Raw genomic sequence first — 22,982 nt, 5'->3', positions numbered from 1 at the left:
TGTTCAGTATGTCAATCTACCTAACTTTTTACAATTTAGCCTCTTTTTTTAAATGAATTCATATTTGGATTTCTGAGCCAACTAAATCCATCTTTCGTCCCTGGCGGTCGGCGCCGTGAGATAACACGTCTTAACGTAATGAATCATGATGCCGGTATTCCTACCATCTATTTTAAACTGCTAAGGTGGCACCGACATGGCAAGCAGTTCGACGGCATAGCTTGCGTCACCGAGCTGCCTGCTTCTTCTCTCAAAATCGCAACAGTTTCTCATCTTCTGATTGAGCCTTCATCCTTGTTTGCCTCGTCTCCTCCCCCATCTTTCTCTCCACTTGTTGAACCTCATCAATCGACATATTTGATGAAAGCGCGGAAGAGGAGGGGCGGGTACGCAAGGTAAATGGCAGCTACCTCGGTGTCGATCGACGCTATAGATCTCAGCGCCGAGGTAACATAGGCACCATCTTGACAGCTACTCATGGCGCCGACCCATAGGATTCAAGGATGGAGTTAGTTCATCCTGGACTCCAAACGTGAATATTTTTTTAAAAAAAATCTAAATTGCAAAAAGTTCACCCTACGCTGAGCACTATTGTATCTGCTGCGGCATATAGAAGAGCACCATTTTGCTCGGCTAGCTGTGGCTGGTGGCTTGTGCTGATTTGCTATGAAAGAAAAATATTATTGGTTGGCTGGTGGCTGGTGCTGATTTGATGTGAGACCAAATAATATCGCCAATTGCCAGCAAAACGAGTGGATATTTGAGGTAGGATACAAATTTTAGGGACTTGTAGACCGTATAACCAATCAATTTAAGAACAATGAGACACTGTTAAAAAATGATGTTGTCATTTCCTAACACGTGTGAGCAGATGGGCACATGTGTGCTGTGGTTTCCACTTTGCAACAAATAGTAAATATAGCAGTGCTCAAACTTTGCAACAAAATGTATAGCACACATGACAGTCCATGGAACAACAACTAAAATGAATGTAGTGGTGGATTGCTCACTTTTTATAGCACATCTAGCAGAAATACCTTGCTTGGTTAAACTGATTGGTGTGGGGTGACCAGGGTTTGAAATTTCGGCGAAATTTCGCCGAATTTCGGCGAAATTTTTCGTTTCCGCTCGGTATCGGGGAAAAATATTTCGGTATTTTCGAAAAATTTCGTTTTGAAAATTTAAAATTCAAAAAAACATCGTCCGAAATTCACCGAAATTTGCCGAAATTCACCGGAATTCCGTTCCTGCCGATCACCGGGATTTCACCGGAAAACAAAATGATTAACCCTGGGGTGACACACCGTTACACAAATCAAGATAACAGCAATCGATTGCAATGGCGTGTGCATCTGTCCTACCACACTTCCATCACGCTAGCTACTGTACTGCCCTGGCCTCTGGCTGCACCCCGTATTTCCCGGGAAGAAAAGATGACCGATTGATGTATGTTTTGCGATTCAGCCCCTGGTACAGGGGCATCTTCGCTTCTCCACTCTCCCTGCCTGCCTGCCTGCTTCGTACGGAGCCCAACCCAAGGGCCTGCACGCAATTCCCGTCCCTGTGAACTAGCGCGTCGCCTCCCCTTCTCCTGCTGCTCTCCACTTCCTCTCCCCTCCATTGCAGAGGAGGGGAAAACCCCAACTCCACCACCCAACCACCCACCACTTCCACCACCTCCGCGCCGCCTCCTTCGGATACTTTTGCTGCTCGGCCCGCGCGTCCACTCTTCCTAGTCCTTCGCAGCTGCTACTCCACAGCCGTACTGCACACAACTTGGGTTCCAACCAAACCAAACTGCCTTCTCGGTTGCATCGCTCGCGCCGTCGCTTCCGCAACTTCGCATTTCCGATCGGAGGTACATTTCCCCGCGCTACCTCGTCCCCTAAACCCCCCATTGCTCTTGCCTTCGTTGCTTGCTTTCTCATTGCGGAGGAATCGGGTGGTTGATCCTCCCTCCCTGCGTTGCTTTCGTTGCCGTGTTCCATGGCATGGGGTTTTCCGTCTCACCGTCGTACGTACACGCCTCTGATTTTTTTGGTTATTATCCTTGGTAGGGTTTTGGATTAGCATCATGTTTTATAACCAAAGAAGAAGGAAAGAAAAAAGAAAATTGAAGGTAGGAGCGCTGCACGCTCAAAACTAATAGGGGATAGGAAGGAAAATGGCTGTAGTTAGCATTCGTGTTGGATAAAGAGTACGAAAATCCTCTGGGAAAAATTAGCACACAGGCATATGCCATGGATTAATTTTGTATATAAAAAAAATTAAGTTGGATTGAACTAGAGGAGTGGGATTAACTGCTGTATACACTAGTAGCTTGATTATTTGCTCGAAGATTTAACAGTTCTGCAGATTGCGTTAGACTATTGTGCTGATAGAGTGATAGCGCATATTGCAGTATCAACCTAGCCGATTATGTACCTGGTAACAAGGCAAACTGTGCAAAAACATAAGGAGCTGGTTGCTATCTCTTTCTGTCCAAATACTTGAAGTTTACATGATCAATCAGTTATGCGGATCGTGTTTAGTTTGTCAGTAACACACCATGCAACTCATAATCCAAGTTGTGCAGAAGTTGGTCGCAAAGTTTTCATTTGAAATTCAATGTTTTTCTTTTAATAAGATGCTGCATGTTTAGCTGTCCACTATTTGCTTTATACTTGTTCTTTTTTGTGCTTCAGAGGTATACATTTCCTCCATTTTTTTCAGCTAGCTAATCTTCTCCTTTATGAACCAATTGTCAGCACAACAATGGGCGGCGAAAGTGGCTTGATTGGTCGGCTGCAGGAGAGTGATAGCATGAGTGCTGCTGCTGGTTATGAAGAAGGCAGTGAGGAAGAAGAACCATATGAATATGAATTCTATGGTGACGATGATGATGAGCCACAGGATGTGGAGCACTGTGATGGTACTGCTCTGCCTGAAGATGAGGGTTCTAGTGATTTCAAACTAGAGCTTTGCAGTGATGAAGGCGGCGGCAAGTGTGGCTCATCTCATCCAGTTGGCAGGAAGCAGCTGTATGAGGCTAAGCCATGTCATGGTCTGATGGCTGACGAAGATGAATTTGTTGAGAAGAAGTCCAACTATTTGCAACCTTTGGAACAGGGACAAAGTAAGAAAGAGCTGAAACAAGTGCTAAGGCACAGCAACTCTGTGCAGAAGGAGGTATCAGTGCCCAAAGAAAAGGAAATAGTGCCGTTCAAAAAACGGTTATCTGTCAAGTTTGCTGCTGATGTATCTTGTTATACATACAGTACTGAAAGTTTTGCCGCTGCTACCTTAGAGAAAAGGAAAGCTCAATCTGATGACCAGGACAAGCACCTGTGTAAGAGACAAGAACACTCATTTTCCTCACCCCATGATGGGGAAAAGCTGAAAGAATGGGATGACACTAATTTGTTTGTAGGTAACCTACCACCTTCCGTGGCTTCTCACAAGCTCATCGGACTATTTCTACCATTTGGAAGAATTGTTAGATCAAGAGTTGTGGATGATTGTTTCACTGGTGTGAGCAAGGGATATGGCTTTGTGAAGTATGCTGATCCCCGTTGTGCTGCTGAAGCTATTAAATGCATGAATGGACGCATGATCGAGGGGAAAATGCTAGTGGTCAGAGTGGCTAATGCTTCATCATCAGGATCCAATCCATCTGTTCATGCTTTATCAGAGACTGCTCATCCGCCAACAAAAGAAATGGACACAAGTAACCTGTTTGTCCGCAACCTTCCCTTGCTCATGAATAAGGACAAATTGCTCGATCTTTTTGTACCTTATGGGCAAGTCACTAGTGCAAAGGTAGCCATGGATTACACGACAGGATTAAGTAAAGGATATGGCTTTGTGAAGTTCTCTGATGCCCACGATGCAGCACTTGCTGTTATGCAGTTGAACGGACATCTGATTGAGGGGAGGAAGATAGAGGTTCTAGTATCTGGTATGCCTCCTAGACCATCAAGCTCACCTGTGGAATCACATGCTGAAAATAGGACCCTCAGAGACATTGACATGTCTAATCTATATGTCTGTAACATCCCCTCATCCATGAGCACTGCCAAGTTGGTGGAGCTTTTCCTGCCATTTGGTAAGATCACCCATGCGCGAGTGGCGGAACAAACCAATAACTCAAGTAGAGGATACGGATTTGTCAAATTTGCTGATTCCCATTGTGCTGCCGAGGCAATTGCATTGATGAATGGAGCACTGATTGAAGGGGAAGCCATCTTGGTCAGAGTTGCTGGTCTTTCTCCATCAGAGTCCAGCTCAGTTTCGCAGCATCCACGACACTTGGTAACAAATATCTCTCCAGAAATCAAAAAGTGTAGACTTTACGTCACCAACCTTCCGCAGTCCATTACTGCTGACAAGCTTGTTAGTCTTTTCATACCCTTTGGTCAGATTGACAGAGTGGTGATGAATGTGGAGTATAGTCTTGTGATATATGCAGATACAAACTCAGCAACCAAGGCTGTAAAGCACATGGATGGGTATCTGATTGAAGGAAAGAGGCTAGTAGTCAAGGGATCAGAGCCTTGTCCAGTCAATGCAGTAGACTCTGGTTGTTCGCAGTCAGGTAGCAAGTTCGTAAAAGAAATAGACATGGCCAATCTGTATGTTGGCAGAGTTCCATCAGCTGTGACCTGTGATCAACTGGTGCAGCTTTTTTGCCCATATGGAGAAATTGTTCAAGCTAAGAAGTTTGATGAACCTGGGTATGGCATGATTAGGTATGCTAATGCTTCTTCTGCTGCTGCTGCACTCCAACATTTGGATGGTTACCAGATTGGAGGAAGCACCCTAGCTGTGAGAGTAGCCAGGCTTCCTGCAGAATCTGATGCAGCCACAAATGTGCACAAACAAATTGACATGACTAACCTATACGTGTGCCACCTCCCACCATATGTCACTACTGAGAAGCTGATGGAACTTTTCCTGCCGTGTGGTCAAATCACTCAAGCGAAAGTAGTTGTGGATAAGTTCACTGGTGTCAGCAAGGGATTTGGATTTGTCAAATTTGCCGATGCTTACTCTGCTGCTGTTGCGATTACTCACATGAATGGTTACCCATTGGAGGGGCATGTGTTGTCGGTTAGAATTGCAGGTGTTCAGCCGAGTGATATGGTCAGCTACATGGCACATTTCTACTCCTACTTCACTTCCCCTGATCCCTCGAGTATGGCTGTTGGGATCCCAACATCACACTGGCCATACTATTATGGTGAATCCGCATACACCCCATACTATTATGGATCCTCGTACAACACGCCAACCGTGTACCAGGGACAAGGCAGTGAATCTGGAACTGCTGCTGATCAAACATCTCAGCCGGAAGGCCCGCCTGGATCTGAACCGGTCCGTTCATCTTCTGTGTCACACTCTGTTGCTTCTGATCCTTCTCAGTTGGAAGGTTGGACGTGTCCACCTGGCATTGAGCCCCATGCTGTTGCGACGAAAGATGCGCCTGTGTGGACTGGTCCACCTGGCTTTGAGCCTCCTGCTGTAGCCAAGAAAGATGCAACTGTGTGGAGTGGTCCACCTGGCTTTGAGCCTCATGCTATTCCCAAGAAAGATGCCCCTGTGATGAATCCTTCTCAAGCTTGCTCAAAGGTTCATTTGGCACATTCAGGTGGGAGCAAGAAAGGAGGTTCGGTTGTCTAACTTAACAATCATCTTCATCAGGCTACCTGTAGTTTGATATAAATTAGCAGGTTGCTCTTCAGATAAATGTGGTTTGCAGCACTTCAATTAGACTACAGTTCTCCCTCATGGAAGAAACTGTATCCTAACCTTAGTAGCTTACTTAAGTACTTAGATTATGGTTGTTGGAAAACAATGTTAGTGGAGTTTGGGGTTTTTACAGAGAATGGCATCTTTGCATGGTTGCTTACTTGCTTATGGTGCCAACTGCCAAGTGATGACCAATCGAGTTTATAATTTAGATTCTTGAATGAAGTTAAATGTTATCTCGATGTGCTGTTATTGGTACGCAATGGATGTGCCATGCGCGTTGCTTGTTGGTGTATTGGAGATGCTTATTTGTTCAGTTAAGCATCTTTGGGTTTTCTGGGAAATTCAGTACAACGTTTGTCCAATGTGTTCAAGAAATGAGTGCATGCGTGTGCTTCTTAAATGTTGTTGGGTTCACCTAATCAATATGTTCTCGTGATGAGTATCCTTTTTTTTAAAAACATATATATTAGTCCATGATAATTTGGCAGTGACTTTCCTTCCCAGCAAACAGCATATTTTAACGGTTCTTTCAGCAGGGAATGCTGCTTCAGAGTTCCGTGACTGTTACCCAGCTCTACTTAGCTGTCAAAAGCTCCCGTCCGCTTCACACGATTACAAAGGGCCTATGCGAAGTATCATAGTTCAGTCAAAAACTGCAAACCGATTTTGTTTCGAGATGGTAAAAAAAATCAGTATGCTTCCATACTCCAAAGCATTTTAAGCAGCTGAAAGGCATTTCTGGTGGTTGCTTTCGATGCCTTGCGCTAAGATTTTGTGATTGTAGCAAACAATAGCCAACAAAGGCAATGCATCATTATCGTCTTACATCACCCAGTATCAGGATGCACTCAAGCACAAGGTACAGTAAAAGGTAATTTTCATTTATTTGCGCGAAGTGTACACATGCAGTCTGAACATCTGTGAGCGTGAAGCAGTACAATCTGTTTGGACTTGGAAGCAAAAAAAAATGGTGGCATGTGATGTGGCCATCAAGAAAAATGCAAAAAGATGCTTTCAATGAAAGATCTGCTAGGCCATTTATATTATACTTAGGCACATGATAAAATTTGGAGTAAATTAATGTGTTGTAAATAAGCTGGAGATCACTTTGCCATGAACAGAGATCTGCACTGCTGTGCTGTGTCATCAGGGCTGGTAACTGCAAATCAAAATGACATTGAATCAGCACGTGAACAACAGCAAAGGTGGGTGAATCAATTGTGATACAGCTGCTATGATGGTCAAAAAGTTATCATTTCTCACAGTAAAATTAAGCTCTGGAGCCAAAATTTCATGCAAGATATTAACAATGGAAAAATCCCCAGTAAGTTTGATCAGATCACTGATTCGCTATTATTAACTGGTATTAATAACAGTTGACCTGCAACTAATCGTTTTGTGCTAGTTGCATCTTTGTATACTTCATTGTTACGCTGATACCTATCCTCTTGGGTCCTGACATGTGATTTTCATTTTCCACTGATGTGCTGGTTTCCTATTTCTTTTTATTAACTAAGAAGTAAAAAATATCTCCATTTCTGTTAGGTGACATTGCAGATTAATAAGCATGGGAATACAATCAGCATACCTGTATGACCAACTGTTCTTTCAGATTCAAATATCTCGTAATCATTGCCACCCTATTCAATGGAAGAGAAGAATTTGTCAAAGAAATTATCCAACGCAGGCCATGTTATGAAGCTGCTGGTCACTAGCCAGAAAATGAAACGATAACATAAAAATATATATCAGTGGCTTGCAAAAGGAAACATATATCGAAACACGCTATTTTAGTATTTTGGGGTCCTAACAAGAAGCTACATATCCACACAAACAAATTAAATACTTTTATATGATAAGATACTAATTAGACCGATATTATCACCTTGTAGGTCTTATCCCCAAAGAAATGAATTTCTTGAAATTCCTCAAGATATCTCAAGCAGTACGTTTTGTCCCAACCTTGGGGAAATACCTGTAATTTTAGTGCACAGTAGTAAATACCATTATTCCAATTATTTTCAAAAAAGAAATATGCATACAAGTCTAGGATACTCACATCAAAACTAATCTGCCCTCCAATAGAAAATGTCAAGTTGAAGTGAGCAAACTTTTCACGAAGCACAGATACCATTTTAGGTCGAATGTTATGCACCTGCAGGAAATCCATTGTTTCCGTTCATGTATCTTCGATAACTTTCCACCTCCGACTAAGAAAGATTATTGATTTCTAGTAAAGGATTCATACCTTATCGTACTTCTCAAATTCTTCACGTTCTTCTTGACTACAGTTTCTCCCTATCGGAGAAACATTAATCATTCCACTTCGGAACTCTATGAAGGTACCCCTGAGCAAACATTCAGTAGTGGTCAGTAATCATCACTGAGCTAGTGCAGAACAGAGTTATTTAATAAGGTTGTGCAGAACAGAGTTATTTAATAAGGTTCTTCACCGACCTTTTAATTGGGATATCCAAGTCAGCAATGTAATGAAGGGTGAAGTTAATAAATTCCTGAGAAACATATGCAAAACTTTAGCAAGCCTGATATTGGATCAATGGAACCAGTGAAAGAAAGTGAATACACACATGCTCACCTTCAGCTTGTCTTCTCCAAGAAATGATTTCAAACTCTGCAGAAAGCAAAAGTTCAGCATCAGCATATACAAGAACCTAGAGAAGTCAGATATTCTAGTAGAGTAGCAGGCCCAGTCAGTAACTTGATTTTGCTTTCTTTAGTAACATTTCCTTGCAACTAAATTTGTTGATATCAGATTCAGCCCGTCACTGGATACAAGACAGAGTATGCTTGCAGTACCCAAAGACTTACTTGAGTTCCAATTAGCTCTCCGTTCTTGTGTGCAACGAGGCCATTTTCGGAGAAGACGTAATCGTAGTCAGTAATAACTGCAAAAAGGGAAAAGGACTAGACCAATTCAACATCTCCTTGCAAGGTTTAGCAACAATGTGCAATTCCGGTCAACAACAGATCGTGGCCAAAGTTGAGTGTGCACATCCCAGACCTGTCCTGCCGAGCTGCTCGGTAATCTTCACCAGATCGGATCCGCCCACCACGCCCACGGTGACATGCTGCTCCCAAGATGAAAACGACACTGTAATTCTCCTTGAGACCAGAATAGCGTCAAGGAGTAGGAGGATGTGCGATCTCAATTCTCACCTGGCGCAGCTGCTTCATGAACTCAAGCATCTCAGGCGTCACCGCCTGTCCCAGAGAAGCACGAGATTATTATTTCAGAGAAACAGCGCGGGGCTGGCAACGACTTAACACCCCAACAAAAAAGCAAAACAGATCCAGGAAAGGGTACCTTGCGCGGCGCCGTGAGGGTGCCGTCGACGTCGAAGAGCGCGAGGACGCCCGCATTCCTCGCCGCCGCAGCCATCGCCACCCGTCCGCAACGACTGCAAGCAGCAGAGGACGAAGCAGCGTAGTAATAACAACGGCGACCGAACCCCGGGTAGAAGATGGCGTTGGTTTGAATGGTCAGCTTGGCGGCGCGGATCTAGATGCGCATGCGCCCCGCCCCGCTGGGCCGCTTGGCGTGTGGATGTGGACTGTGGAGTCGTCGGCGTCGCGGGCAAGGCGTCGGCTTCGGGATCTGCCCCTGCCCACGGCCACAGCCACAGGTCGTCGTCACTCTCCTCGAGCCGGATGGATGGATGGAGAGGCGGCGGTCGTGCCGACGACTGCGCGCCACGTCAGATGACTGTGTGCCATGGTGGGGCTGGGGCTGGGGCTTGAACCAGATGCTGCCTGGAAAGCGTCTTCGGTGCGTAGAAGCGTACTTTGAAGATGCGCCATGCTTAGTCGTCTGACGCCACCACCCACAATCACGCTCACAATATACAAAGGAGTACTATTTATATATTTATAATACAGTAGGAAGACAAAAAAAAATTTGGCAAAATGAAACTGCTGCTAACGTCTCGCCAGCCTTTTTTTTGAAACGGTCTCTCACGCCTTTTTTTGTTTGAAAGGATCTCGCCAACCTTTTACCAGTCATGTTGCTTGTAATGTGTGGGAAAAAAAAGCAGCAAACGTAATTACCAATTATCAATCACGGGATTTTTGCGGCTATTTGTGTGTGTGTGTGTGTGTGTGTTGGGGGGGTGGGGGGGTTGGGTAGGACCGGATCTACATGTACTGATTGATGTCATATGACATCGATGACTTTGTGCAAAATGAGTGAGTGATCGATCATGTTTTGTACTATTCATTTAAGGAGCTAACAACGCTGTGAAGGAGAGATAAAGCTGACAATGGTTTGGGTGGAAGCAGTTTGCATGGTTTGGTTTTCTTGTTGGGCCAATTTAATTTGGGTGAAAACAGGCTGAGCAAGCTTGTTGGCTGGTTTGGTTCAAGCTATTATTTGGAATAGTTCAATTTGGTTTGATTTTAGGCTGCTTGTTTCGGTTTGCTAATGGGCTGAACCCCACAGTTGCAACCTAGAGTCCCAAAGCCACGGTTCAGGCTGCTGGCTGCTTCCATCGACCAAATCCCACCTGCGCCTCCTCCCGAGTCCAGGTCCGACCCGGCCCCTCCTCTCCACCCGGCCCGGCGCGCGGCGGCGACCAGGCTCCGCCGCTGCCGCCCCCCGCGTGGCCGCGTACCTCCTGCGGCTGACTCCGCCCCGTCAATCAGTCCCTCCGTGCGGCGCCCGCAGGCGAGGATTTCGTCTCCCGCCTCCCGCGTCGGTTCGGGGTGGGGGGATGGGGGTCGGAGGCTCGCGGGGTGATCTTCGGCGGTTGGTGCGGCGGGGATGGGGGAGCGCGGGAGTGGAATTGCTTGCTGTGTCTCGCGGGCCAGTGCGGGGTCGAGGAGGGTGAGGGCTCCATTCCCGCATATCTTGAAGCAGTACCTGGGAAAGCTCTACTCCATTCCCGCAGGAGAAATTCAGGTACGAACAGACAGAGAGTATTTCAATGCAGCATCAAACCTCTCTGTTTATCCAGTTCCTAATCTGGGGCTGTGTTGCAGCGTTGCAGGGTGTTCATGTCGTGTGGACTCCCCAGCAACAGAACGACCTGCAGACAGAGTATTCAGTGTTCCCCAGTGACTTCTCATGGATCCTAACTCCTTTCTGAGTTGTTCCGGATGGGCTGGTGGGTTGGGAAATGGGTTTTAATGGGTTGAGCCTGCAGATATTTTATTTGGTTTGGTTCGGTTCGGTGCGACGAAAGTTATAGTTTGGACTGGTTTGGCTTCTATAAATGAACGAGTGGACCGGAGTGGGTTAATTAATGAGCACATGCACGTCTGGTTTGGAGCGGGTTTGGTGCGAATGCCTGCCCATTGTCAGATTTAAGGAGAGATGACCTTGGTGGCTTCATCTGCCGGCTGATCGGGAGTGTGGGTGTGGGCCGGTACGTGAAAAATTCACGATGAAAAATATAGAGTAAATACATCACAAGTATTTTGAAAACATTTGTTTCTTTTCCTCCTCATCAATCAAAAACTTCAATCCTCTTTTAACATGTCAATGGATTCAACGTGAGGTGTATAAGGAGTTATATTTAGGTAAGCAATATTTTTAGAAGTTTTCTTTTTATATTAATATATAAATATAGATAGATATAAATATGGTACAGATTAATGGCTATTTTTTATTATTTATGATAGAAAAAAATAATTAGGAAACTATAGATGTTTCTTCTCTCAAAAAAACTTCAACCCTCTTTTACCGTGTCCATGGATTCAACGCGAGGGGTATAAGCAAATATATTTAGGTAAGAAATTAAATATTTTAAAAAATTTCATCCTTTATAATATATAAATATAGATAGGCAGATATGGTGCAGACTAATGACTATTATTTATAATAGGAAGAGAAAAAATAATTGGAAAACTACAACTGCTACATGGAGCTAAGTCTCGCCAGCCCTTTTTTTTGAAAGGGTCTTTGCCAGCCTTTTACCAATCGTGTTGCCTATAACATGTGTGGGAGAAAAGCAGCAAACATAATAATTACCAATCACGAGGATTTTATTGCAACTATTTTTGTGGGGAGTAGGGATGCATCGGGAGTGTGGGTGTGAGTAGGGGTGGTAAAGGGCCCAACATTTTGAACTAGAAAATCTAAGGATCTGGCCCTAAAAGGACCGAGCTCTAAACATATGTATTTTTGAACTAAAAATTTTAAGGGCTTTATTGGGCTGTGAAGAGGCCATTAGGGCCATGGCCCATTACCACCACTAGGTGTGAGCTGTTACGCAAAAAAAATTCGGTAAAAAATATAGAGGGAATATGGCTCAACCAATTTTGAAAATATGTATTTCTTTTCCTCCTCAAAAGCTTCAACCCTCTTTAATTAACATGTCAATGGATTCATTGTGAGGGATATAAGGAAATATATATTTAGGTAAGAAATTTTTCAAAATCTTCATTCTTTATAATGTATAAATATAGATAGATATATATAAATATGGTACATATTAATGACCATTATTTTTTATTTATAATAGGAAAAAATAATTAGAACATTAAAACTGTTGCATGGAGCTAACGTCTCGCCAGCCTTTCACCAATCGCGTTACCTATAACGTGTGTGGGAGAAAAGCATTTAAAGTAATTACCAATCATGAGGATTTTGTTACAGCAGCTGTTTTTTGTGGGGAGTGGGGGTGGATGGGGAGAGTGTGGGCGGGGCCGGTATGTGAATTCACCGCAAAAAATATAGAGAGAATGCGGCATAAGCATTTTGAGAATAGTTGTTTCTTGTCCTCTCCAAAAACTTCAAGCCTCGTCCAAAAAAAAAAGAAAAAAGAAACTTCAAGCCTCCTTTACCGTGTCCATGGATTCAACATGAAGGGTATAAGGAAATATTTTTATGGAAGAAATATTTTAAACGTTTCTATTCTTTATAAGATAGATAGATAGATAGATAGATAGATAGATAGATAGGGCGCAGACACTACAGGATGTAGCGTATTACACTCGACAAAGTGTTTGCCGTGTGCCGTCCTCCGCAAACCTAACACAGCAACCAAAGAGATGTCAAAGAGATGTTTATTATCTATTATTTATAATAGGAAGAGAAAAATAATTAGAAAACTGAGACTGCTGCATGGAGCTAACGTCTCGCCAGTCCCTTTTTTTGAAAGAGTCTTTGGCAATTCTTTTACCAAAAGTGTTGCCTATATAACATGAGAAAAGCCGCAAACATAATTACCAATTATGAGGATTTTGTTGCAACTATTTTTGTCGGGAGTAGGGATGGATCGGAATGTGGGTGTGGGCCGGTACACGTAAAATTCACAGTAAAAAATATAGAGGGAATACGGCACATGCAATTTTGAAAATATTTATTTCTTTTCCTCCTCAAAAACTTCAACCCTCTTTAATGTGTCATTGGATTCAACGTGAGGGGTATAAGGAAATATATTTAGATAAAAAATGTTTTTTTTCAAAATTCTCATTCTTTATAATATATATATATATATAGATAGATAGATAGATAGATAGATAGATAGATATAAATATGGTATGTATTAATGACTATTTATTATTTATTATAGGAAAAAAATAATTAGAAAACTCAAACTGCTGCATGGAGCTAACGTCTCGCCAGCCTTGTTTTTTTTGAAAGGGTCTTTGCCAGCCTTTTTTTCAATCTGTTGCCTATAACAAGTGTGGGAGAAAAGCAGCAAACGCAATTACCAATCACGAGAATTTTGTTGCAACTATTTTTGTCGGGAGTAGGGATGGATCAGGAGTGTGGGTGTGGGCCGGTACATGAAACACTAACGGTAAAAAAAATATAGAGGGAATACGGCTCAAGCAATTTTGAAAATATTTATTTCTTTTTGTCCCCAAAAACTTCAACCCTCTTTAACGTGTCAATGGATTCATTGTGAGGGGTATAAGGAAATATATTTTAGGTAAGAAATTTTTAAAATCTTCATTCTTTATAATGTATAAATATAAATATGGTACATATTAATTACCATTATTTTTTATTTATAATAGGAAGAAAAATAATTAGAAAACTGAAACTGCTGCATGGAGCTAACGTCTCGCCAGCCTTTCACCAATCGCGTTACCCATAACGTGTGTGGGAGAAAAGCATCTAAAGTAATTACCAATCACGAGGATTTTGTTGTAGCTGTTTTTGTGGGGAGTGGGGATGGATGGGGAGTGTGGGTGTGAGCCAGTATGTGAAAAATTCAGCAAAAAATATAGAGGGAATGCGGCATAAGCATTTTGAAAATAGTGGTTTCTTGTCCTCTCCAAAAACTTCAAGCCTCCTTTACCGTGTCCATGGATTCAACGTGAAGGGTATAAGGAAATATATTTATGTAAGAAATATTTTAAAAGTTTTCGTTCTTTATAATATATAAATATAGATAGATAGATAGATAGATATGGTGCAGACACTACGGGATACAACGTATTACACTAGGTAAAATGTTTGCTGTGTACTGCCCTCGGCAAACCTGACACGACAACCGAAGTGACGCCAAAGAGCTGTTTATTATTTATTTTTTATAATAGGAAGAGAAAAATAATTAGAAAACTGAAACTGCTGCATGGAGCTAACGTCACGTCAGCCCCTTTTTTCTGAAAGGGTCTTTGCCAAGTCTTTTACCAAAAGTGTTGCCTATATAACATGAGAAAAGCAGCAAACATAATTACCTATTACGAGGAATTTGTTTCAACTATTTTTGTCAGGAGTAGGGATGGATCGGAATGTGGGTGTGGGCCGGTACACGTAAATTCACCGTAAAAAATATAGAGGGAATACGACACATGCAATTTTGAAAATATTTATTTCTTTTCCTCCTAAAAACTTCAACCTGTGTCAATGGATTCAACACGAGGGGTATAAGGAAATATATTTAGATAAGAAATGTTTTTTTTCAAAATTCTCATTCTTTATAATATATAAATATAAATATAGATAGATAAATATAAATATGGTACATATTAATGACTATTTATTATTTATAATAGGAAGAAAAATAATTAGAAAATTGAAACTGCTGCATGTAGCTAACGTCTCGCCAGCCTTTTCTTCGAAAGGGTTCTTGCTCTCGCCAGCCTTTTCTTTGAAAGGGTTCTCGCTCTCGCCAGCCTTTTTAACAAGCAAACAACCATCGAGCAGTTTCCATTTCGCACCCTGCTTCTTTCCCCGGCCCTCTCTCTCTCTCTCTGCTCGTGTTCCGCGTTGAGAGAGGCCCGGCTGCCATCGACAGACATGAGCCGCCCATCGTCGCCGATCCTGATCTCCGACGACGAGAAGGAGCCGGCCGCGGCGCCGGTTGCCGCTGTCGTCCCGGGTGCAAAGGACGAGCAGACGCCGGTGGCGGCGGCGGAGGGGTGTTCCAACGACGACGGCGACGGGATCGAGGCGCCGGGCTGGCTCCCCGACGGATTCGAGATGGAGGGGTACTACGAGCGCGACGGCACCTTGAAGACGACGGTACGTCCTAGTCCGCCCCTTCCCTTACTCGCCGGTCTTATTGGTCTTGTAGCTAGTGGCGTGCGTGTGCTAGCTCCGGCCGGCGCCTCGCCCATGTGTCGTCGATCTTGCGCGCGTTCATGGCGGCCGCGCGGCCAGCCCTGCGTGTCCCCCCGGCCGCCTCATCATGTGCTAGCTAGACGCCCGCCGCCAGCATGCTGCTTGCATACCTCCGATCCAAATGGCCTGGTAGACTGGTTGCGCGCGTTAGGGGTTTATTACGATTATATATATCTTCCGTGTTAGTTCGTTCGATCGCGTGAACGCGTATGATATGCAGGCCTACATCTGCCCGGCGAGCGGCGTCAAGTTCAAGACGATGAAGGAGGTGCTGGACTACTGCTTCTCCGACGGGATGGAGCGTGCCATCGCCGCAAAAGAGACGCTCCAGGACAAGACCACCCTGCAGGTACGCTGTGTAGATGTGTCCTGCTTGCTGAGATTTTTGGACTTTTGGGATCGATTCAGACGTGGATACGTACGGTCTGCGAATCTCACCGTTGCCAAATGCATCTTGCATAGGGAAAGTACGCGTGGCTCAGGCAGAAGCACGGGTGGGTGCTCGAGATCAGGGCCGGGGGTGAGAACTTCAGCAAAATGTTCAAGGTAAAAATAAAGGAAAAAAATTCTGCAATTACTTTTTTTTTACAATACTGTAAATAAGGTTGTTGGCTGTATTATTTATATGTGTGCGTTGGTCATGCATGCTTATTAGTTGGAATATCTCATCTTAGTAGTAATTATTATATATGTCCCTAGCTAAGCATGGTGTTTTGCGGCCGTTATTAAAGTTACGGCCGTTAGTGGGTGGGGAGAGTTAGCTGCATATCTCCCCAGATTATTTGAGATCTCTAGCTACAACGATTTGCGTTAGCTGTTGCATCCCAAGCTATCTAGCTAATTATGAGGTGGAGAGATGTATCCTGGCTACTCTCCGCCACAATCGGTTTTATTTGCGTGTTGTGTTCCTAGGTAATTAATAAGCATGGTGTATATATATGATTTTACAATAGCTATTAAAGTTACAGCAGGGATATGATTGTGGGTGGGTAAGAGTTTCAGCATGGACATTTTTATTTATAACAGCGTAAAGATTAGCTGCGGTTGCATGGACTGGAGTTTAAATCCTTGAAAGAGCAATGCTTTTTATTTAATATATATGATATTATTTGTAATCTTCAACATACTATTTTTTTTGCAGTTTTACGCTAACCTATCTGTCGGGGTGCGACTCGTATATAAAAATGACGTACTGCGCTACATAGATGAGGCCGAGCTCTCTGAATGCGATTTTGAAGATTGTGACATAGGCAACGAAGATAATGTAAGGATCAGCATGCTTAAACTATTCTATTAAATGCTTCAACGCTATCAAGAACTAACATTCATCGTTACATACAGATCATTGCACAACTTGAGTTCAACGTCAATTCTCTTCCACCTGGATGGGTCAAGGAAACTGCATTCAGGAAATGCAGTGACGGCATTAGAAAGGATACGGTATATTTTGATAGATGGAGCATAATATAGAGCTTATTCATTGAAAAATATTAGGTTGGTTTTATTTCTCTCATCACATCGTTTGATTTTTGCAGTTTTATACTGATCCAATTACTAAAAATGTGTTCCGCTCGTTGAAATCTGCGGAACAATACTTCATTTCTGGAAAACCTATGGGCGCTCATGTACCAATCATGAGCGTCACTGACATGTATTATTTTGATAGGTGCACAGATATGGTAATTATCTCCCACTATATTTGCAATTGAATTCTTGCAATGTATATTTTTGGGGTCTTAGATATTTTGTGAGTCCCGAAATTCTACTTATGTGTTGACATGCATAGTAACAATATATTATTACCCACCACAGCTTCCATGCTTAGCAAGAAGATTGAAAATGGAAGGGACGGGAGACCAAAAATGCGAGGAGGAAGAGGGCCAGACTTCACGCCGTAAGTATTTGCATCTATTTGCTAAATGCATATATGGAACTTTAAATAGGTTTGGCAATTAGCCTGGATTTTTGTATGCGAAAAATATAATCACCTAAATCATGGCGCATCTCCAGTCGCCTTTCCATAAGTAGGAGCAGGGGTGGATATTACATGCAAGAGGGGGGAGGGGGGATGAGGGCCTCAAACACCTATACAGGCCAACGACCAGACTGGTAGAGATTTCCCCTCCCCAGTACACACGCACCCCTACCCCACTCCATACACGCAATTATATTTTTTGCATTCACCTCTAACTGTGAGGGTGCCAGTGTAATGGAATAGAGTGTCTTAGTCGTGTACTTATATACGTGGAAAACCGCATGATAGTAGACATTGTGATGAGCATGATACTATTCCGAATATGACCATAGTGGGCCATTCCAAGGACCCTTATGATGGGACACATCCAACCATGCATGACTAAGGAGGAATGGAGGATCATTCCAGAGTATTCAATCTTAAGATGGCACACATCCAACTACGACTAGGGTGGCGAGTGCCCCGCTCCAGAGCAGCCTCAAGATGGCCATCACCCGACCACGAGCAAGATAGCCTACTCCCAAGCACTCTCAAAAGGGCCCACCCTACCATTCAAGGCCCTTGCGAGCAAAACCAAACGACAGTATGACACCCTTCCCCATAGCATGTAGGTTGGCCCCAAACCTATAATGGGAGGGCACGACCGATAGCAGTGGCGGAGCCAGAATTAAAATCTTCCTATGGAGGAACCGCGGGGCAGCGGAGGGCGGCGAACCGCGAAGGCAGCTGAGGGAGACAAACTGGCGGGTGATAGCGCCATCTACGTCAATTTTTGGCGATTCGGCTTCAGGGAAATGGGCTGGTCATGGGCTGATGGTCCAAAAGTCTGAAGTCTGAACATTTTATCTTTATCTTCCTTCAATTTCCAGCCGAACAGACCTCTATTTCCATGGTGGTTGAGAGGTGGCGCTGGGGATTTGTCGGCCCCTAGGTATGGCGGCCGCCATGGCTCGCCATATAGGTGGCTCCGACATTGGTCTATGGTAGATGCTTATGTTCTTGTCGTGTGCATTAAATGCGAGCAATGCACACAATACTCATCACATGGTACTCCCTCCCGCCGTCAGGCTAGGCATAGAGGCCTCGGCTTGTTCAAGAGAATCTCAAGGTATGCAACAATGTCATGTCACATCATAGGGTGTGGCCTAGACCAATTGTCAGGTGAGAGGTAGGTGGAGTAGTACATTAGTAGTAGTATTAAAGAGTTGTATTCAAAGTAGGCCCAAATATCTCTCCAAGATATATAGGATATATAAGGGGAAGCTCTAGGTTTGGCCGAGTAGGGTGGACTCTTTTTATATACATATCACTGAAGCGGGACTAGGGCTTTTATCCCAAAAGAAGGCCTAAACCAAGGTAAAAAAAGCTCTTTGCCCTAAGTTACCTCTAGTGATTCCTACTCTTCAATCCTCTGTGCCAAACCCTAAACACCCTCGCACTGATTGAAGGGCATGGAGCTAGAAAGGGTTTAAAATCATCCACTCCTAAGTCATATTGGGTTTAGATTACCAGCCATTTTTAACATCCAATGAGGTTAGGATCATGCAGCTATGACTGGCGTGAGGTATGGGATCTTGCATCTTATCTTACCGTCTTATGTTTGGTTAGCAACAAGGCTTGGTTTACAACTTTTACGCACTAGTGATTGATGAGTGATGAGGCACTGATCTAACTCCTCATCCCAATGTCTTGTGTTGGTCAGTGACAAAGCAACCTCACACATCAATAACTAGCAACTAGGTGTTTTTCTACCACTCATTTTATGGCCTTCATTGAAGCGCAGTCCTTCTGCGCCGTTCGAGAAAAAAAATTACGGCCTTCATAACATTTCCCCTTTTACTAAACATCCCAACCTCCATCGTCCTAACATGTTTTACTATATTGTTATTGGAATCGCTATATAATGGTAAAACTTGCTATTGTAAATGTCATTGGTGGGTGCCCTATTATGCCTCTTGCCACATTCTTATGCTAAGTGAATGACCTATGGGGTTTGACACTGGCTAGATGGTGAAGAGAATGTGAAAGGAATGTTATGTGGTGATGTCAACAAGGAACATGATGGAGAAGAGTGGCATGGTGATGATGAGAAGGATGAGGTACACTATGGTGATGGCAAAGAGGAGGAAGGCAATGAAGATGCACTCTATGGTGATGGTGTGGAGGAAGAGGATGAACAAGAGGCACTCCATAGTGATAACAATGAGGACAATGAAGAGCAGGGGACTAATCGCTACCGTTCAATTACAGAACTCTATGAAGTAACAACACAAGTTACAGAATGTAGCTTGACAAGTACCGAAGAATAGCCGAGAGTACAACTGGAGATGAGAGGATAAGGGATTGATTTTAGTTGCACATAATTCTCTCGTGGCAACTCGAGAATTAATGTGGACATTTTCTCTTATTCTTGTATTTCTCTCAAGTTAAAAGTTTGATCAAGTATCAACCCATGTTTCCGTGGTCGTTTTTTCATAGTTCTTATTAATTGCCATATCAACTATGAAAAATAGGGTGGCACATCTTTTCAATCAAACTAAAACAACCTTCAAATGGTAAAGATTACAAGTACACCAAGTGCTACCAAGTAACCGAGGAGGCACTCTAAAATTATCCGTGTCGTAGTCAAAAGATGATGGACTTCATATGCACATTTCAATTAAAAAGGAAATAAACTTCAACACATGCAAATAATTTAATCAATAGCACTGCGAGCACCCAAGCATTTATGGGAAACTTTCCACATGACGCTCCAACAATTCGTCACGAAATGGAAAAACATTATGTACATCAAAAGTCAAGGTTCACAAGGTCTAGCCGTGAAGGAAATAAGCTGTGGATCTAAACTCCCTTTTCACTTTGCCACTATCACAGGAAGCCTATTAGGAGTTGTAGGAGCTCCGGACCTATATCTCTGATGTTCCATATGATGCCCTCTCTAAAGATCAGTGGACCTTCATCTGAGGGAACAATTCATATTCATCGAGCAAATTCTATAGGTTTGCTTATTATGGGCTACAAGCACATGCAAGTTTTCGTTGGATTTGGAAGTCAAGTTGCACGCCTAGACTGAAATTCTTTGCCTAGCTTTTGCTGGTGGATCGACTAAACACAAGGAATATCCTTAAGTGCATAAATTTTAATATCCAATAAGGTTTAACCTGTGTCCTTTGCAACAAAAACATAGAAGAAGACTGTGGCCACCTCTTCTTCAAATGCTCCCTTCTCCACGAGTTGCTAGCATAAGCTACAAATTGTTTGGGCTGATGAAGCAAACATACATGATATATAGGTTGTCGACCACAAGAGAGATCACAACTCAACAAAATTTCTTTATGGAAGTCTTCATAATTGCATCATGGGATTATGGAAGATGCCAAATGCAGTGATTTTTTACCACGCCAGGTCTGACACCAGAGTCTGGGCAGTTAAGTTTAGATAGCAGTGTCTTCTTCAAATCTTGCGCTTTAGAGAAGATTGTAGATCTCTATTATTCAATGGCTAGATACTTTTTTGTACTCCCTTCATGACACTTCCCTCTCTCTTTTCTTGTTTCCATACTTGTAAGTACGACTCTATTCTCCTTTCATTTAAATATAAATCGAAGCTGTGGGGAACTCCTCCGTAGTTTTCCTTCTTAAAAAAAAAGATTCGCAAGGTCAAACAAGATGCACAAAAATAGTTTATTATATGTATCTAATTCCAAGTATATCTAGCATTTTAGGCCCGACCCAATACATTTTAGCCCAACTATGCACCAACTATAGGGCCAGTCAAGGTTAAAGGAAACCAGAGCTAGTTTGAGCCTGGACCGACTATTTAATTAAATTATTTTTTTATTAAATAGAGTGGAAAGCCCGAACTAAATCTAGGCCAGCCAGATCTAGGTTCGAAAATTCAGCCCGAAGTTGCCTATGGAACATACTGCGTGCGATTTTTAAGGCCAAAAGTTTGCTTTTTTTTTTTGTCCCAGCCTGATCCCACCTAACCCCCAATTTCAAGAATGAAAATTCCCACCGTAACATCACATCATACTAATGGAGTTCATCTCCATGACCAGTCTCGGCATAAAGTGGCACAAAAATGTTTTTGATCCTTCAAAATTGGGTTTTCTAATCCTAAACACAATGCAGACCACCCAATCAATTGAAATATTTAAAATAAATGCTATTGCTCCATCCAAAATATATTAGTAAAACATTCAACAACTCTATCCCCATGTCTACGATGTAACAATTTATATGGAAAAATTCACAGTCGCAAAAATAAACTAAAGCCACTGTTACATCCAATAATTTTCATTACAACATTACGATAAAAATATACCAGATTGAACAATAATGGTTGCAACATCTTTTGAACTTATATGAAAAGGGATGGAAAAAAATCCTCAACAAGAGAAGAGGGATGTGAAACAAACAAAAAAATACAATAGGCAACATCTTGAATTGATTGTTGGAACGTCCGATTATCTTGTATGTAACATGTTTGAACTCGAGATCATCACATCTCAAACTGATGTTATTTTCCAAATCAGCCTCTCTGTCAATGAGCTCAAAATAGCAATCGACAAGATGCCAAAAATTGGCATCCTCCCACCGTATGCAGTGGCGGAACTGGAGGGAGGGGGGGCTGGCAGGGGCCATGCCCCCTCCTAATGACATGATGTTCTTTAAGTACCCTCTAAACTCAGCTTAATCTTAGCTTAAGTATCTCTTAATTGTAACCCACTTGAACACACAACAAAAGTCCAAAATATCATTCGGTTGCTCGGGTGCCAAGCGGACTAACGACTCGCGATCGGCATCCCGAGAACACACAACAAGCCGTCGATGGCAAGTAGGCAGGTAGCCACAACTAAATTGACGGCAATAGCAAACCTGCCGCTCCATTAATTCGATCGCATTAGCCATCACAACTATAGCTTCTGTCTATACTTCAACATATATAAATATATTATTGCTGAGACGATGTGCTATGTAAACATTGTTAATTTTGTATTGCATAGTAGAATACATTTTTTTAAATCATACCTAATCTTTGTAGGAAACCAAGGCAAAACTAAAATGAATAAGATATATTGACTCTCGCTCTCATTTTTCTTTGTGAATTATCATTACATAATTAAATAGTTAGTGCATATAGCACGGCTAATAAAAAATTAGTGGAAATTGCAAAATTCTCGGCCTACAAATATTATCGGAGTCTTTTTGGACCCCTTTAAATTTCTTTTTAGTTCGGACACCTACCGTATGGAGCTGTTACTCGATGGAGTGTGGTGTGAGTGAGAGGAAGATAAGAGCGAGAGATAGAGAGTTGTCGAAGTATAAGTTGATTGGCTACCATTCTCCATACATTGGCTTAATGTTTTCAACAAACCTAGCTATATTCTCCCTCCGTACTAGGAAGTCGTTTAGGACAAGATTTGAGTCAAACTTTGGAAATATAAATCATGCATAACTCTCAAGCTATTAAGTTTGAAAATATGAAAATTATATGAATAGATTTGTCTTGGAAAATATTTTCATAAAGTATACATATATCACTTTTTGATAAATATTTTTATAGAAATAAAAAGTCAAAATTATGTTTTGAAGACCGTGCCACTGCCCAAAACGACTTCCTTTACGAGTACGGAGGGAGTATTGGTTACTAACTCCCATATATAGGACCAAATCACCTGGCTACATGCTCACTTATATCATATTAATGCTTATGTGTCTGAAAATTAGTACAACATGC

The 22,982-nt window shown here is 42.6% G+C and overlaps 3 protein-coding genes across 4 annotated transcripts; 2 read left to right on the top strand and 1 right to left on the bottom strand.

The window, feature by feature from the left end:
- The first annotated feature begins 1,595 nt into the window (after positions 1-1,595).
- LOC120642149 (polyadenylate-binding protein 4-like) lies at positions 1,596-5,963 on the top strand. Of its 2 annotated transcripts, none has more exons than XM_039918563.1 (2): positions 1,596-1,858; positions 2,748-5,963. In XM_039918563.1, the coding sequence occupies exon 2, from the start codon at positions 2,755-2,757 to the stop codon at positions 5,656-5,658; it is 2,904 nt and encodes a 967-aa protein (XP_039774497.1). In that variant the 5' UTR covers positions 1,596-1,858; positions 2,748-2,754; the 3' UTR covers positions 5,659-5,963. The 2 variants fall into 2 exon arrangements, with proteins under 2 accessions (XP_039774497.1, XP_039774498.1); XM_039918564.1 differs by having other exon boundaries at positions 2,713-5,963.
- A 627-nt stretch (positions 5,964-6,590) lies between these two features.
- On the bottom strand, positions 6,591-9,465 carry LOC120642148 (phosphomannomutase-like). The gene is made up of 11 exons (XM_039918562.1): positions 9,056-9,465; positions 8,908-8,952; positions 8,753-8,819; positions 8,560-8,636; positions 8,327-8,362; positions 8,188-8,243; positions 7,979-8,078; positions 7,790-7,885; positions 7,616-7,705; positions 7,319-7,370; positions 6,591-6,889 (listed from the first exon to the last, which is right to left on the bottom strand). Exons 1-11 carry the CDS (start codon positions 9,128-9,130, stop codon positions 6,834-6,836), a joined length of 750 nt encoding a protein of 249 aa, XP_039774496.1. The 5' UTR covers positions 9,131-9,465; the 3' UTR covers positions 6,591-6,833.
- Positions 9,466-15,124: 5,659 nt separating this feature from the next.
- LOC120640393 lies at positions 15,125-16,562 on the top strand. The gene is made up of 4 exons (XM_039916222.1): positions 15,125-15,166; positions 15,486-15,614; positions 15,728-15,811; positions 16,407-16,562. Exons 1-4 carry the CDS (start codon positions 15,125-15,127, stop codon positions 16,560-16,562), a joined length of 411 nt encoding a protein of 136 aa, XP_039772156.1.
- The last annotated feature ends 6,420 nt before the right edge of the window (positions 16,563-22,982 follow it).

The sequence above is a fragment of the Panicum virgatum genome, chromosome 7K (assembly GCF_016808335.1).
Source record: "Panicum virgatum strain AP13 chromosome 7K, P.virgatum_v5, whole genome shotgun sequence".
Classification (NCBI taxonomy): Eukaryota; Viridiplantae; Streptophyta; class Magnoliopsida; order Poales; family Poaceae; genus Panicum; species Panicum virgatum.
The sequence above is the reverse complement of the archived record's forward strand: the minus strand, read 5'-3'. Positions and strand labels throughout refer to the sequence as shown.

Excerpts from the sequence above, each read along its gene's own strand:
- LOC120642149 (XM_039918563.1), top strand. The coding sequence starts at position 2,755 with ATGGGCGGCGAAAGTGGCTTGATTGGTCGGCTGCAGGAGAGTGATAGC.
- LOC120642148 (XM_039918562.1), bottom strand. The coding sequence starts at position 9,130 with ATGGCTGCGGCGGCGAGGAATGCGGGCGTCCTCGCGCTCTTCGACGTC. Across the intron at positions 8,820-8,907 it reads TCATGAAGCAGCTGCGCCAG|CATGTCACCGTGGGCGTGGT; the intron begins GTGAGAATTGAG and ends TCTTGGGAGCAG. Across the intron at positions 6,890-7,318 it reads AAGAACAGTTGGTCATACAG|TTACCAGCCCTGATGACACA; the intron begins GTATGCTGATTG and ends TTTGATTTGCAG.
- LOC120640393 (XM_039916222.1), top strand. The coding sequence starts at position 15,125 with ATGGAGGGGTACTACGAGCGCGACGGCACCTTGAAGACGACG. Across the intron at positions 15,167-15,485 it reads ACGGCACCTTGAAGACGACG|GCCTACATCTGCCCGGCGAG; the intron begins GTACGTCCTAGT and ends TATGATATGCAG. Across the intron at positions 15,615-15,727 it reads AGGACAAGACCACCCTGCAG|GGAAAGTACGCGTGGCTCAG; the intron begins GTACGCTGTGTA and ends CATCTTGCATAG.